General features: G+C 36.3%; 1 protein-coding gene across 1 annotated transcript in view; it reads right to left on the bottom strand.

Annotated features, from left to right (window-relative positions):
* AHI1 (Abelson helper integration site 1) overlaps positions 1-16,895 on the bottom strand; it is a 194,686-nt gene that overhangs the window by 154,508 nt on the left and 23,283 nt on the right. The window contains exons 7-12 of the mRNA XM_037045869.1: positions 16,615-16,807; positions 13,693-13,788; positions 10,492-10,677; positions 9,237-9,389; positions 5,460-5,592; positions 431-554 (exon numbers count right to left, since the gene is read on the bottom strand). Of these exons, the coding sequence (XP_036901764.1) occupies positions 431-554; positions 5,460-5,592; positions 9,237-9,389; positions 10,492-10,677; positions 13,693-13,788; positions 16,615-16,807 (885 nt within the window). The remainder of the gene's footprint in view (positions 1-430; positions 555-5,459; positions 5,593-9,236; positions 9,390-10,491; positions 10,678-13,692; positions 13,789-16,614; positions 16,808-16,895) is intronic.

Genomic DNA, 16,895 nt, shown 5'->3' with positions numbered 1-16,895 from the left:
CCTGGCCCCTGCACCAAGCTGCGAGTGAAGATGGAATTCCCGCCATCCAGAGCTTATATTCCAGGAAAAATCTCAGTTGTTTAATGACACTGTCAAACAGCGTGCATGATGGTCATTTAAAGATAGTGAGGACAAGAAATACTACATATTACTACATACATATTTATGTAGTAATACTATATAATACTACATAAATACTACATACTACATAATGTGTACATATTACACATCACATTAATATTTTACAAAAATGTCTTCAAGAAAAGTTTTCACTGCTATCTGTTTAATCAGTTAGCCTGTCCGATGCATATTCATGACAATCTCTTGATAGGCAAAACATAATTGAAGCACGAGTTGTTCTATCAGTTAATATTCTCTTTCCCTTCCTGGATGGCAAGCAGCACACACTAAACATGTCCCAAACACAAACCTGGCAGTGCCGTCAGCCGATGCAGTAAGGATATAGCGATCATCTTCTGACCAGCAAAGATCGTAAATGATATTGAGGTGGCCACACAATTCTCTCAGAAAGCGTCCAGAAGGAATTTCGTATACTATGGAAAATATTCAAAAATCAGCAGGTTTCCAGACAGAGGACCCTCAACACAATAACATAAAAATTCATAGTTTATAATAACTTGTATACAAAGCACTGTCTGTAAGAATATCACCAAAGATTTTCAGTGTAAAAAATTTCAAAAGAAAGCCCTGGCTGGTATAGCTCAGTGGATTGAGCACAGGCCTGTGAACCACACGATCACGGTTCAATTCCCAGTCAAGGCACATGCCTGGGTTGCAGGCCAGTTCTCAGCAAGGGACTCACGAGAGGCAACCATACATTCATGTTTCTCTCCTTCTCTCCTTCCCTTCCCCTCTAAGGATAAATAAATAAAATATTTTTTAAAATTTCAAAAGCTACTTTCAGTTTTCACTTGCCTTAGACACAAGAACTTACAAACATAAAATTTTGTAATATGCTACAATTAACAATTATTCTCATTTCACCAAAACAACTTTTCTAATAATCTTTGATAGTCAATTAATCAATCATATAATAACATTTAAATTGCAATTCACTTCAAAGACTCTATAAGTTGGATTTTTGTTAAAAAGGTATTATTTTACTTGAAAATGGATTAAATTGCAGCCAAAATTTTATTTGTAGAAACAAGAAATTGAAACTGTACTACTGTCAAAAAAAATTCTAATACTAAAATTATAGATGTAGTAAGGGAATTAATAGAGACCCAATCCAATAAACACTGTAGTTTTGCTATGTTGATGTATACAATAAAATCATCTAAGACGATGACTTTCAATCTTTTTCGTCTCATGGCACCTATAAACAAATTATTAACATTTTGCAACACACCAAAATACTTTTTTTTTGCCAATTTGACCAAACAAAAAAGAGACATAATTTTGATTTATTCACACTGGATGGTTATTATTGTGTTGGCCGTTATATTTTTCTTTGACAATAAGAGGTCAGTGTCCCTGACTAAACTAGTTAGGTACTGCACGTTTTAAAAATTCTTAGGGCTCGCTGGTTGAAAATCACAGATCTAAGCTGGTAACAACCAAGTTTCCAAGTCTCTACTTCCACCTAGTGGTCAAACCAATTGCCTTTAAAATACTAAGGAACTACAAGGGCTCAAACAAAACCTAGGTGGAGTGGAATGAATCAGTGGAGGCAGGTGAGGATGGCTGGGGTTGGTGGGGGGAAGTGGTGGGGGGTAAATGCAGACAACAATAAAATAAGTATAAAATAAAATAAAATACTAAGCAGTACAGGAATGCTTCTGGCATAGCAAATTAAGGACCACAAAAAATGTACACCCCCATAAAAGCAATGAGACTGGAAAAATAGGGAAAAGTAAGTAACTTTTTCAGAACTCTGGAAATTAAACAAAGGCTTGCAACAATCTGAGGAGGATTTATTGAAGAAAAACAGCTGAATCTCAGTAAGAACACTGAGCTTTACAGTATTTTTTAACTCCCCTTGTTCCTCCCCATTCCCCTCTCCCCAGCTCCAAAGTACCCTTAAACACCAACAGCCTTGCAACTACAATGGAAACCTGCAGCCTGGCAGACACAGGATGGGGCAGAAGAGGTCTGATGCTCCCCGAAAGCCCCATCCCTAAGACTTACCACTATCAGGCATGGCAGCTTCCTGAAAGCTCCATTTCCAGGGCTTGTTGGCCTCACTTTGAGCATGCTGTGTGTGACCATTCCTAACCCTAGGCGCATGTATATAATGCAGTTGCCCGGCTGTCTGAGGCAGTGATACCAGCTGGGGCTAAGAAGAGACTGACCAAAAAGCTTAAAAAGAAAAAATTGGGAACGAGATGTCCACAGAGGACTTTGAAAAACTCCAACATATTCCTGGGAATCTGGGACATAAGCTCCTGAAAGGCTGTGTGCATGCCCAATAAAGACCCGAGAGGCCCTGTCTTAGTCTGGCTGACCTGAGGTGGCTCTGTGCAAAGAGGAAGTGAAGGCCAAGGCTGAAGAACTGAAAGTGTATCCCAATACTACGCTCACAGAGCCCCTCAGCAACGATGGGAGAGCTATTCATTCAATGCATAAAAAAACCTCTCTCTCTAACCATTAGCTACTACTAAGCTAATCAAGCAGAGACTTCAGTGGCAACACATGACGAAGGCAAAAGATTCAGAATTAGTCCAGAAAAGTTGTGAAACGAACTAAACAATATATTCTGGCCCTGCCATGTACCTCACTTGGTCAGAATGTCGCCCAGACCCAATAAGGTTGTGGGTTCAATCTCCAGTCAGGGCACATACAGGAAGCAACCGATAAATGTGTAAATAAGTGAAACAACAAATTGATTTTTTTCTCTCTCTCTTTCCTTTCTTTTCTCTCTCTAAAATAAATAAGTTTTTAAAAGATTTTAGCCCTGGCTGGCGTAGCTCAGTGGACTGAGTGTAGAACTGCGAACCAAAGGATCACGGTTCGATTCCCAGTCAGGGCACATGCCTGGGTTGCAGGCCAGTTCCCAGCAGCGAACACATGAGAGGCAACCATACATTGATATTTCTCTCCCTCCCTTCCCCTATAAAGATAAATAAATTAAAAATCTTTAAAAAAGATTAAAAAAAATAGTAACATCCCGATTGTGTAGACAGAGAGGAAGAAGGGGAAATCTACAAGAGCTGCCACATTTCAATAATTAAAATATATAATTTCAATGTAAAATTATGCTGACATGAAAAAAACAAAACAAAACAGAAAAGTCTGACCATACATAGAAAAAAAAAGCAGTCAATAGAAACGGTTCATGAGTAAGCCTTAACATTAGTCTTCCTAGGCAAGATTTTAAATCCACTCTCTAAACAAAATATTGTCTAAAGAATTAAGGTGTGAGAATTTCTCACCAATAAAGGGACAGAAATTATCTTTAAGAAAAGACCAAATGGAAATTCTAGAGTTGAAAAGTACTGTAACTAAAATAAACAACTCACTGAGGGGGGCTCAACATCAGATCCGAACTAACAGAAGAATCAAGACATGAAGGCATGTCAGTTGAGATTTTGCAGTCTAAGGGCCAGAAAGGAAAAGAATAAAGAAAAACAAATAAAGCTGTAGAGACCTGTGGGACACCACTGAGTATTCCAACACAGAAATGACAGGAGCCCCTCAGGAAGAGAAGAAATAAAAAGTGGGGGGAATAACATTTGAAGAAATAAAGATAAAAATCTTAAATTTGTGAAAAATTTAATCAGCACATCCTACAAGGAAACAAATCCTAAGGAGACCTGGCATAATCAATAATCAGAAAGATTCTTCTGTATTTTAAGATTTAAATAGTAAGTAAAGCTAAATTTATATACCATTCTGAACAAGATTTTTTAAGCATAAAGTAGCACGTATTTACCACAGAAATGTTGAAAACATAAATAAAAATGAATTCTTTCACTATCCAAAGATGGAAATCACTATTAATATTCTGGAGTATGTTTCCTAAGAATCTTTTTCCCACCATTTATAGGTTTCAGTGAATTTTTGAAGTAGCAGAGCTGTAATCAAAGTATACAAATAATTTTGTATTTCTTAAAGATAACATTATTTCATCACAAGTAATATTTATTTAACAAATGCTAATCAAGCTAAGTATAAGTCCCTGCTGAAAAAAAAAACCATCAATGAAGAAGTAACTGTGAGAAAATTCAACGGAGTCTGGTGCTTAGGAGAGATGCCCATAAGGAACTGAGGTGAGCTGGTGTTCATCACAGCAAGAAGCATGGGGAAGTAGTAAAGCTTCTAAGTCTAGAACAGTATAGTGCTCATTTAAATTTTAAAAAATCTCTAAAGACACAGATAAAATTTTTCTTTTTACCAGTTTTCTATATTTTTAATCATTCTTTGTTGTTGTTCGAATACAGCTGTCTCCATTCTCCCACCACCACTTTCACCCCTGAACCCCCCTCCCTCAATCCTACCCCCTCTTTGGCTCTGTCCATGGGACCTGTATACATGTGCCTTGACAACCCTTTCCCTTCTTTCCTCCATTATCTCCTTCCCCACCCTCTGGTTACTGTCAGTTTGTTCTTTATTTCCATGTCTCTGGTTCTATTTTGTTCACTTGTTTGTTTTGTTGATTAGGTTTCAGTTAAAGGTGAGATCATATGGTATTTGTCTTTCACCACCTGGCTTATTTCACTTAGCATAATGCTCTCCAGTTCCATCCATGCTGCCGCAAAGGGTAGGAGCTCCTTCTTTCTTTCTACCACACAGTATTCCATTGTGTAAATGTATCATAGTTTTTTGATACACTCATTTACTGATGGGCACTTAGGTTGCTTCCAGCACTTGGATATTGTAAAGTGTGCTGCTATGAACATTGGCATACATGGGTTTTTTTCAATCGGTGTTTCAGGGTTCTTAGGGTATAATCCCAGCACTGGTACTGCTAGGTCAAAAGGCAGGTCCATTTTTAGTTTTTTTGAGGAAATTCCACACTGTTTTCCACAGTGGCTACATAATGAGAAGTCTTAATTCAGGTCCTACTGAGACAAATACTATTGTTCTAATGCATAACAAATTCGAGGGCTTTCAGCACTCAAATGATCACTGCTATCAACTGACCACATTAAAATGAAAATCCTCCTGAAATTTATTATCCTTCATGGTTCTAAATGTCTATATTTAAAGTAAAAATGCTTCATAAAATCCACCTGCATGTTTTAAAATAATTTACCACCCCTCACTCTACTTCTGAAAACATATTATATATAAAAATATAAAATTCTACTTTGGAAAACATACTGCATAGAAAAGCATAAAATTATTAAAAAGAACTGTCACTTTACTTGAAAAAATCTATTTAATTTAGTAGTGCTGGGGAATTACAAAAATTAAAATTTCAATGAATTAAAAAAACCAGAGAATATCTTCTATAAAGACTTTGATCAAATTAAACAAATAGGATTAATACTCACAAATAATTGGATATCCATCCCGACTAGCACAGGCTGCTGCTAATATTCTTCCATTGTGAGAGAAAGAAAGACAAAAACATCCTCGTTCTCCTGCATTTAGTGAGAAGAGGTGCTTGTTTGGGATACGGCAAGCCTAAAAAACATACATTTTAAAAACAAATTAAGAAACATTAAAAGATGAAGTCTAGCTATAAATTTTAATTACTGTAGGTGTTTTTTAAGTCCCTTTACAGTGACAAAGAGTAAGCAGAATGATGGGAAACCACAGACTTTCTAAAGAGAAAATCAGTTCTCCATAAAATTAAGTGGATTTGTACCCCATACCTAACTAGTACTTAATTCACCTAAAATATGAGTAGAAAATTTTAATATCTTGTACTCTAAAGCTGTCATTACTAGTTTTTATATCAACACACACACACACACACACACACACACACAAATACATCACACCTTTATCCCCAGATACCAACTAATAACGTGATTTTTGCTGAACCATAAACTTGTTCTAAGACCATAAATGCCCCTTGGGGCCTAGCTTAAGCCCAGGATGTATAACTATTTATTCTCTCTCTTTCGCTCTTAAAATAACCATCATTCGTGGCCACCTTCCAAAATGTATTTTCAAAGTAATTATTCACTTCCTATTGGTTTCTGATTCAAAAATTATATTAAATTTTTTCATAGTTTTTATGTACTCATTCCCTATTACCAGATGAAATCAAAACTTTTAATGTATTAATATACCTATTGTAGGAAAAGTTCAATTAAACATATACTGTGCCCTTACTATATGCCAAGAATGTGGTACTTCATTATGCAAGTATATTTTCATACATTCATCACAGCAACCCCATGAATAACCATTATTACTATATAGAGCTAAAAAAGATTATTCAGAGGGTCAAGCCCAGCTTAATGAGCCTAGTCAGAGACTGTTAGTTCAAGGGCCTGCATTCTAGACGGGGGCCGGGTTCTTCCCAAGTAGCAGTATTAGGAGGCAGCATTAGGGGTAGCTAGTTGGAAGGTGGAAAACTGAGTAGACATTTATTAGGTGACAATAATGTACCAGACACAACTCTACGCATTTTCCCCTCCATTCTCTATCCACACAACTTTGAAAAGGAAGAGGAAATTAAAGAGAGGAAAAAGTTGACGGAAAAATCAGGAGGTTTTATAATTAGTTGCTGCTGCTCCTAGAGCAGGAGATGGAGACGAGGGAAACTTGGCCCAACCTACCTAAGCTAAAGTCACTGAGGCCACTATCACTTTCTTTGCACTCTCAGGGTCTGACACTGTACTTAGAGTAGCCAATGAAAGTTTAATATCAATAAAGGGCCTCAACATCTCTGACTCTTTCCCTTTCTTTACCACCTTGCCAGTCACTAAATTATGCCGGTTCGTTCTTTCTTTCTTGTTTTCCTCTCCTCTTTTGCATTTGTGCTACCATTATCCCTTTGTCACCTCACAGCAACGACTGCAACGGTCCTCTGGTGGGTATCTTTCATTCTGATGTATACTAACCTCAAGAGCTACATGCCACTGCCAGCTTTAATCTGTCCTAAAATACTGAGACCATACTTCTCTCCTACCCCAAAACCATTCATTAATTTCTCACATCCCACACAATCAACTATTAGGCTATTATTTAAGACACTCCTCAACAAGGGCCTGCCTCATCTGCCACACAACCTTAGCAAACCGGTTTCCAGCCCGTCAACTTCTGAGTGCCTGATGAATACAGCGGGTACTTTCCCATTTATTTACAACTTGGCCCCCATATGAAGTACCTTTCCCTACCCTTCGCCTACCCCCAACTTGGCCATCTTTTAAAGTCTAACTTAAATCCACCAGCCCGTTAAATAAACACGTCTTCTGCAACTCCAGTGCACCTTTGCAATTCCTGCAATTCTCAAAATATTCTAGTTTCAAGATGCTTTACAGTTTCAGAAAAATTTTGAGGACTCCCCGCCAAAAGTTTTGTATATGTGGATACATACATGGCTATTTATCATATCAGAAATTAAAATTGACAAATTTAGGCCTGGCTGGTGTAGCTCCGTGGATTGAGTGCAGGCCTGTGAACCACACGATTTCGGTTCAATTCCCAGTCAGGGCACATGCCTGGGTTGCAGGCCAGTTCCCAGCAGGGGAGGCATGAGAGGCAACCATACATTGATATTTCTCTCCCTCTCTCCTTACCTTCCCCTCTAAAGATAAATAAATAAAATCTTTAAAAAAAAAAATAAAATTGACAAATTTAAAAAATTGTTAATTCATTTAAAAATAACTATGTCTTTTAATGAAAAACAAGTATATAAAATGAAACTGTTCTACATTTTTGAAAATATCTTTAATATCTGGCTTCATAAGAGATAGTTAAGATTTCATAATTGATATCACATATCATTTAACTTCTGGAAAACTTCATTGTATACTTGTGAGAGAATAAAAGTGCAAAAGAAACCAAATCATTATAAAATTATTAAAATCATTATGATTTCATTATGAAAAAAAGTTGATTGTACAGTCTCCCTAAAAGGGTCTCAGTACTTCTACAGTTCCCCAATCACACCTTGAGAGTTGCTCATCTATAAAACTATCTTTATACCTGTGCTTCCTCAAGAGTTCTCTGCACGCACCTGACAGTGAAGAACAATGGTTTCTGCTGCCCCAGCAGATGGGAAAGGTCCCTAGAGCACAGTGTAAGTGCTATTCTCCCCATATTAATATGTCTAAAGTATTTTAAATAACACTAAAATGGATTTGTAAAAAAAGTCAAATGTGATGTAAAACTCAGAAAATGAGGTCTGGGAAAACAATCATTCTTATGTATATGCTAAGTGCATAAATTAAGACTTTTAAATAAACTGCATTAATATTGGCTTATATATAGAAAATAAGCCCCTCTTCTTCTTTGTGGAAACAAGTAACAGATTTCCAAACTGTATCTGAAATACTTCTTGCTACTGCAAAGTATGCTAACCAAGAAAAATTTAGTGAAAGCTTAAATACTGCTCAACTTGTAGTAAAAAATATACATGTACATATCACCATCAAAATGTGATTCAGGAAGAAGCCAGACTCTACAAAAAATTTCATGAATCCATTTTTTAAAAATCAATTTTTAATAATAAATCAATTAGGAAACATACCTCTTATACTCATCAAAAACCTATGTATTGTTATGAGCTGAATTGTGTGCCCCAAAATGCATTTGTTAAAGCCCAACCCCAGTACTGCAGAAGGTAACAGTATTTGGAGATAAGTTCTTTAGCTGGCTGGTTAAGTTAAAATGAAGGTTTGTGTTTTTGTTTTGTTCTGCTTTGTTTAAGGGCAGGCCATGATTAGAAGAGGAAAAGACACAGGAGATATATACAAGGCAGGGGGAAAAGACCAGAAAAGGGCAGCCAGATGGCAGCCATCTGACAGCCAAGAAGAAAGGATTCAGGGTAAACCAACGCTGCCACCCCTGGTCTTGGAACCTGCAGCCCGCAGAACCACAGGTAAATAAATGTCTGCGGTTTAAGTCAAGCAGGCAGCTCTACCAAACTAAAAAAACTGCTCCTGTCTCTAAACAAACGACCTAAAGAGTGTTTTTATGCAAGTGATAATCACTCTATTATTACTTGTCAAATGAATTATTGGAAAGACAAATGTTGTGGTTAAAAACAAGAATACTCTGAGAGTTTAAAATAGCCGTGTATGGCCCTAGGAGTTGCTGAAGTATTAAAGGAGGAAATATCTAAGTGAACACAGTGCCAGCAAACACCTCACCTGCCCTGGCAGCCGTTTCCACCTTACTACTTCCTTTGAATCTTCTAACCCAGGTTCTGTGTCTGCTGAACTTGACTCATGGTGTTGTTCACAATACGCGGGTTTACTTTTTTCCTCCTGAAGAGCCATTGCCGGACGGTAAGATGGCTTTACCTAAATATGCATAGAAAGTGAGAAAATTATGTATCATGTTAATTTTTTCTTTTCTACCATAGATGGTTTTTAAAACATTGAAACCAATAATATGGAAATGTTTTCAAATGTAATCCAGAAAAAATTAAACATTTATGTGTACATTATTCTAAATAAGAAGGAAGTTGTTTAAAATTACTGTCCTATAACCAAAAAGCCTTAGAAGTTAGAAGAAAAAGTAGGGCTTGATTAGTTTAATAACTCTGTTCTTTTGCTTCTGTCTCTTCACCAACACCTACCAGATGTTACGGCACAACTCTGAGATACTATGGTATCTCTGGCTTTAATGTCACAAAACTGATACTAAATCTAAAGTTTTTTAAATCTTCCATTTGTTAAAAATAGATTTAACTGCATTCAAATCAATTCAAACCAACTCTATGGTCACAGTTTATAATACCAACTACAGAATATGCAACTGACCTGAAATATCTATAGCAAATAAGACAAAAGCAGAAGTTTCACTTCATTTTAAGTGAAACTTTTGCCAAGATCATTACAATTTTAAACTATGAAAAACAGCAGTAGAAATATCATTTACTGATTATTTAAATAATATTGTAAAAAATGTGCCTGTAAATCATGTCTGCAAACTATGGCCCAGGCCAAATCTATCCTGACTGTTCTTGTAAATAAGGTTTTACTAGAACACATTTTCAAATTGTTTTGTTATCACCTACATCTGTCTACATAGCTACTTTCACACTAAAAGCTGAGTAACTGCAACAGACTGTATAGCCTGAAAAGCTTAAAATATTAACTATCTGATCCTTTGTGAACAGTATTTCTCAGTTCTTGTTTTATATCACTTTTATCTTTAATATTTTAAAAATCAGTATTATTTTTAAAAACATTTTCCCCTAACAATGAAATCTATATTATTTAAAACTCATTTAATTATGTTTTAAATATCAGCTATTACAGGATCAATACATAATCTCTGAAGGTAACTTTCTATTCTACAAATTAATTAAAACAATTCTAGAGATATTTTTAGGACTGGAAAACATGTCACCGTTTAATCTCAACAGAAGATACATATTTATGTGTGCTGTTAACTTACACATTCTGGAATTTTCAATCCTCTTACAGTTACATACAGCGTTGATGGATAACGATTTCGGGGACACTTTGACCACCATTCAAAAACCTCAACAACATTTAAGTGGGATCGCGACTTAGCAGGCGGGTAGTAGAGCTGCAAGCGAAGTTTTGAATTGATGTTGACATTTCCATTGGCTCCCAGAAGCTTAAAAGAAGAATTCAAATAGAATTTTATCTTCATAGGAAATAAATAAATCTAATAAAGTAATAATATATAGTCAAAAACTCATTTAAAAAATTTATATGGCATGCAAAAATTTTTTAGATTATAAAGCAAAGAACTCAGACATAGTTAGCTAACCACAGTTCAAAATCACTTGACAGTGGGTAATGCAAATGACTTTTTAAACATTTTCCTGATAGTTGTCTTTTTGCCTATACAACTTCAGATTGTCGGTAAGGCATTTACGTTTCTGTGTAGATGTTACTTTGCACAAAGACGGGGATCAATACACCTTTGAGATAATAATGATAAAGATCAAATGCATACTATTTAAACATGGAAACAAATGTTCCATTGTTTAGTATTAGTACTTCTTTTTATCCTCACTCAAGGACAGGTCACTGATTTCTGAGAGAGGGACAGGGAGACACAGGGAAAGGGAGGAGTGAAGCATTGATGTGGGAGAGAGACACTGACTGGCTGCCTTTTGAACTCACCCCAACTGGGGACCAAACCCAGAACCTAGGCATGCGCCTTGATGGGGAACTGAACCCACGACATTCTGGTTTACTGGATGACACTGCAAATAACTGAGCTACGTGATATACATTATAATTTACAATGCTTAAAAGAATAGATATATACATATGTGCTAAAAGAACTAAAAGTGCCTCTAGCTGAGAATTATGATAAGTCTCAAAAATTTATATCTGGACAAGTTCCTTTGGGGTTCATATGGACCACTATAATAACTTTACAATCACCCAAGACATTCCTGGAACCAATGGTATAGGTATTAAAACAACAAAATTTTAATGTGATTCATGCCTTGTCAGATGCATTTTTTTCCTAGTCACTGTTTCCATACATTTATTAATTTTCTCAATAGATATTTACTAAGCACTTTATGTGCTGGGAGCACTAATATGCTGGGAGGTGGTGATATTATGAAATACAGAGGTTCAAGAGAGTGATATATATTAAATGCAAAGAGATTTGGTGAAATAAAACTAAAAATGTTTAACAAATTTGCCAAGAAGAGGCATTGCTGACTTTGAAAAGCTTAGTCAGGTGAGGGAGACATTTAAGTGTTCCTACAGACGAAGCACACAGAGTATCTTACCCTTTACAGGGGGTGGGGCCAGGAGAACTCCTGATTGCCATTTCTGCCAATGGTATGTAATAGATAAATAAGAATCTACATGACATTTAAAGGCAAATGCTGTGAAATACAGTTCTGTTTCCCAGTTCTGCAGTTCAGTATTTCCTGCAGCTTACAGGAAATACTGAAGTTCTACACAATCCTTAGCATTAACGGAATGATTAATAAGACCACAAGAAAGCAATGCTTACTGTGTGAAAGTGACCTTTCTAAGGGTTTTTTTTTTTTTTGTTTTCCCCCTCACTTAATATAAAGGGGCACAGAAATAATGGGTTATGAAAGGGTGATTTTAAACGAAACACTGAACCGAGTGATTTCCAAGTTCACTGCAGAATTACTTCCTCATCACAGCCAACCCGGCTGCCCCTCGGCAGCCAGACTGCCCTCTTCTAAAGCCCCTCTCGACCCCCCAGCATGCATTCAGTGACTTCCCTGGGTTTTCAGAGCATGTGCTCTATAGCACACAGTCATGTAAGTAATATGTTTACACAGACACTGAACTGGAGGGCAAGAACACTGTCTAATTTATCCATGAAGGCCCTTTATAATGGCAGTGCCCAGCATTTCAGAGACGCAAAATTGGATGGATGTACAAAAGGAAAAGTTTTATAATAAGAGAGTACAAAATAGGTTAATTACTCCAGACTTTTTGTTACTCAAATTTATGTTTGAAGTCAGAAATAAAAAATACCAGAAATTTAAAAATTATAAAATTAAAATATCTTTTTAACAAATGTTAATCTTTCCATGCCTTTTACCTCTGCAGAAATATCCTAGACACCGTTTTAGACATAGACTGCTGCGCGAATTTCCTGCTTTGACCTAGAATATATATTTGCAGCCTCTCTGCTCTCTTCTCCACCCAACAGTCTTTCCAAAACATAAGTCAGTTTATTTTATCCTTCTGTTTAAAATCCTATAAAGCTTTCCACAGCTCTTTAAAATCCTGTAATGGCTTTTCTGTGGCAATAATGCCTTAGAAGACCTTGTATAACCAAGACACTGTCTAGCTCAGCAATCTCTTCAGTCACCCATTCCTCCTCAGTCTGTGTCCCCAGTATCAGGGGCCTTCTTTTGGCTAAGTACAGCAGGTCCTAATAACGTTTCGTTAAACATCCTTTTGTCATAACACGGTGGGATGCCATAGGAACTAAACTCTTGTTTACATCAATTATTCTACGATGAAGCTGATATCACTACGTACATCACTTCGCGGAAAGTTGCAGACCCCATGGACGACACTGAGGACTCACGTCTCCCTCACGGCCAACAACAGCAGTGCCTCTGCACACACTGTGTCCTCTTCTTAGTGTCGCCTTTGCCCCACTGCTACCATCCAGCTGACACCCAGGTTCAGTGTCTCTTCCGGACGTTTCTCTGACCCCCAGGCTGTTGTCATCATCCACCTCATACCTCTTCACAGTGTGTTCGAAAATTAAAATAAATGAAAAATTGTGTAATCAATTGTTTGGTGTGTTTTTCTTGCTAGATATGAGGTCCACGAGGCCAAGGAGTTTCTCTTCTTTGTTCACTGACTAGAACAGTGACTGGCATACAGGAAGGGTTTAATAAACATTCGCTGGGTAAATGACAGCAGGACTGTGTCTGTCTTTTCCAGTGCTGTGTCCTTAGAGCCAAACAGCAAGCCTGGCACAAACCAGGCACTCAGCAAATGTTTCAGAGTCTGAATGAGTACCGCTGGGGCTCCAGTTGGTGACTCTACCACTGCAGTCTCACCTGAGACCGTAACTCCTTATATGAAACCAAACTGAAAAAAGCAGTCTGTTTGAGTTAAAGATTATATTAAAAATGTTTAAAACGGAAGAAAAACATACCTTGAGAAATGCCCAAGCAATTTTCCGAAAGCCACATTCTTGGTTTCGAACTTCAGAGTTATTCCTAATTTCATCCATGCTTAAGAAATCAAGAATCTATAAATAAATATTTTTAAAAATTATTTTACATAAGACTAGGCTACCTAAAATTTAATATTTTCTAATAGCATATTATGAAAATGAAAAAATTATGTTTTCTTAAAAGTTTTCCTTATAGGAAGGAAAAACATTTTTATTTCATTTCATTAATTTCATTAACCTTTAATTTCATTAACCTTTTACTTAATTTCATTAACCTTTAAGTTAATTCATACTGTTAATGAGGATCTAATTTTTGGCCACTGTTTTATTAATAAATCTTTTACTAAGATTTATTTTATATCCAAGATGAAAATACTAATCACCTCAAATATGGTCTAGGCGCAAACACACCAGGCACAGAATACTTAAACTTGGACAGTTTCTTAATGAGAGCAGACTTCGAAGGACCATTTGCTTGGAAAACTCACAGGCTTATCTATCTCTGGGTCCTTCCTTAGATCATCTTTGTGAAGCTGGGGATTTTCTCTTTGTACATAAGCTGTAATTAGGTCTCCCAAGATTTCTTTCACATCTCCAGCCTGTCTAGATGCCAAAGCTCAAAAATGCACACCTGACCTTCCACAGGGACTACGTGTACTCCAGGGTCTTACCGAAGACTGTCACTTTGAACTTACCAAAGTGCTTATCAACAGTTCACTGGGATAACGAATCTTTATAGAAGAATGCTTTAAAAAAATAATATGGATTCCACTCATCCCTGCTCTTTATATTCTTAAATCTGTCTTCAGTTGTTATACATGCTCAATAAAAAACACTGACAATATAAGAAAAATATATTACTAAATAAAAACAACTTGTAATCCAGACCCAGAAATGATCAACAGTAACATCTAAATGTTTACAGGTTCACATGTATCTAAGCTTTTTTCCTGAGTATTCCTAAATATCTTTATATTAATACGAGTCCAATGCTATTTCACAAACCATTATGATACACTTCAGACTGAATAGCTATGTAAGTCAATTCATACATATGTATATTATCATGGCAATGGCTGCCTAGTATTCTTCTGTATTATAAATACCATAAATTTAATATAAACCAAAATTTAACCAAACCTCATTTTGATTGAAAAAACTTGTCTCTGGAACGGTAAAAAAAAGATTTATTTATTTATCTTTAGAGGGGAAGGGAAGGAGAGAGGGAGAGAAACATCAATGTATGATTGCCTCTTGTGCACCCCCCGCTGGGAACTGGCCTACAACCCAGGCATGTGCCCTGACTGGGAATCGAACCGCAATCCTTTGGTTCGCAGGCCTGTGTTCAATCCACTGAGCCACACCAGCCAGGACTATAAACAGTACTTAAGTAAATAAATACCCTTGTACATACATCTTTGTATACTTGTCACTTTTTCCCTTAGGAAAAATACTTAGAATTGCAGTAAGTTTTAAAGATTTCTGGTAGTTATTATCAAGCTGTCCTCAATAAACCCTTAAAAAGTTGAAATAAAAATCTGTTTTGTAGACAATAACACATTATGTTAAGCACCCAAAAGTGTTTATAATCCAACAATCTTTCTTAAATCTCTATTACTAAAGTGAATATAAAAGAATATTATAGTAGTAAATGACAAATTTCTATGACAGAAAAGTTCCTTGACATACAAATCATATCACTTCTCAAAAGAAATTAAAGCTCTGTATAAATTATACACAAAGCTTAAATTATATAACACAATCACATGTGACTGTTAGAATATTTGTTTCATAAACACACACAGACCACCTAAAATTTAGGGTCTATAAACATAAGTATCTACAAAACCAGGCCCTGGCCCTGGTCACACCACCCATGCCACGCTGAAATTCACCACTTTGCTGACACTGGAAGAGGATTTCTCTGCCTCCCTTTGCTTATGGAAAGAGAACATGAATCATCTGAAAGAAATGTGATTTTTAGGTTTAAACTAGCTTCAAATACAAATGACCTGGCTTAAAGTTGAAGTAACTGAGAAAAATCACTTTACACTTCTTGATTTCTTTTGCAACAAAAAATCAGAATAGCATGTCAGCTCAAAGACCATATACCTCATAAAAGTTTTCCTAACTGCTTGGACCCTCCACTAACTTTTCACATCTAAGAAGCTCCACTTCATTCGGTTATACATTACATTGTATCAGTCAAGTGATCTGTGTATGCTCAACTTCATTTCTCTTAGTAGTATACAAACTCTCAGGGAGTCTGATACTGTTAAATGAGTTTACACTTTGTGAATGGGTTAAGAATGGAATATTACATAGATACACATTCAATTCGACACTTCAGTTAACAGTCACAGCATTGTCCTAAGGATTAAATAATAGAGTAAATCCAAAGGCTAACTACTCATACTAGTAAATGCTCAATAAATATGCTATTACTTGTATCTCTCACTTGTATCACTTGTGGAGACTGCTTATTACAAACATTAAATAACAGAAATTAAATTTTCACACTACTTGGTTGCATACTGAACTACTAAAACAACAGCTTTACAATTGGCCCTCTGTATCCGTGGGTTCCACATTCAAAGATTCAACTAACCACAGATCTCATATATATATTTTTTAAATCCCAGAAAGTTCCCAAAGTAAAACCTGAATTTGCCATGCACAGAGAACTACACCGAGTCAACATGAATGCAGTGATTTGTGGGCAGACTCTGCTGCAGCCTACATGCAAACAGAAGCTAGATGCAAATACTGTGCCACTTTATATAAAGGACTTAACACCCACAGATGTTAGTATCTACAGAGGATCCTGGAACCAACCCCCCGTAGATAACCAAGGGATGATAGTAATAGCCGAAATTTAGTCTAAATGCTCTATTTACATACCTCAAAGAACAGGATGACTTTAGGGCTTTCATCAAAATCTCGAAGCAAATAGGGAAAGTTTTCATTAAATATAATTTGTTCTTCCCATTCTGGAAGCCTTGATTTTAACTGTTTAAAATCATACGGCTGGGTCATAATAGGAAGAATATAATCCACATTGTCTTTTTCAAAATAAGAGGAAACAGGTCGTTCACTGTTAAAAAAAAAGGTATTTCTATTAACACTATTCTTCATAAATTTGAGAATGTGAGAAAAAAATAATGGTATTCAAGGTGAGGCAA

The sequence above is a fragment of the Sturnira hondurensis genome, unplaced genomic scaffold (assembly GCF_014824575.4).
Source record: "Sturnira hondurensis isolate 20B ecotype Veracruz unplaced genomic scaffold, ASM1482457v3 Scaffold0004474, whole genome shotgun sequence".
NCBI classification, from domain to species: domain Eukaryota; kingdom Metazoa; phylum Chordata; class Mammalia; order Chiroptera; family Phyllostomidae; genus Sturnira; species Sturnira hondurensis.
This window is presented reverse-complemented; position numbering and strand designations above follow the sequence as displayed.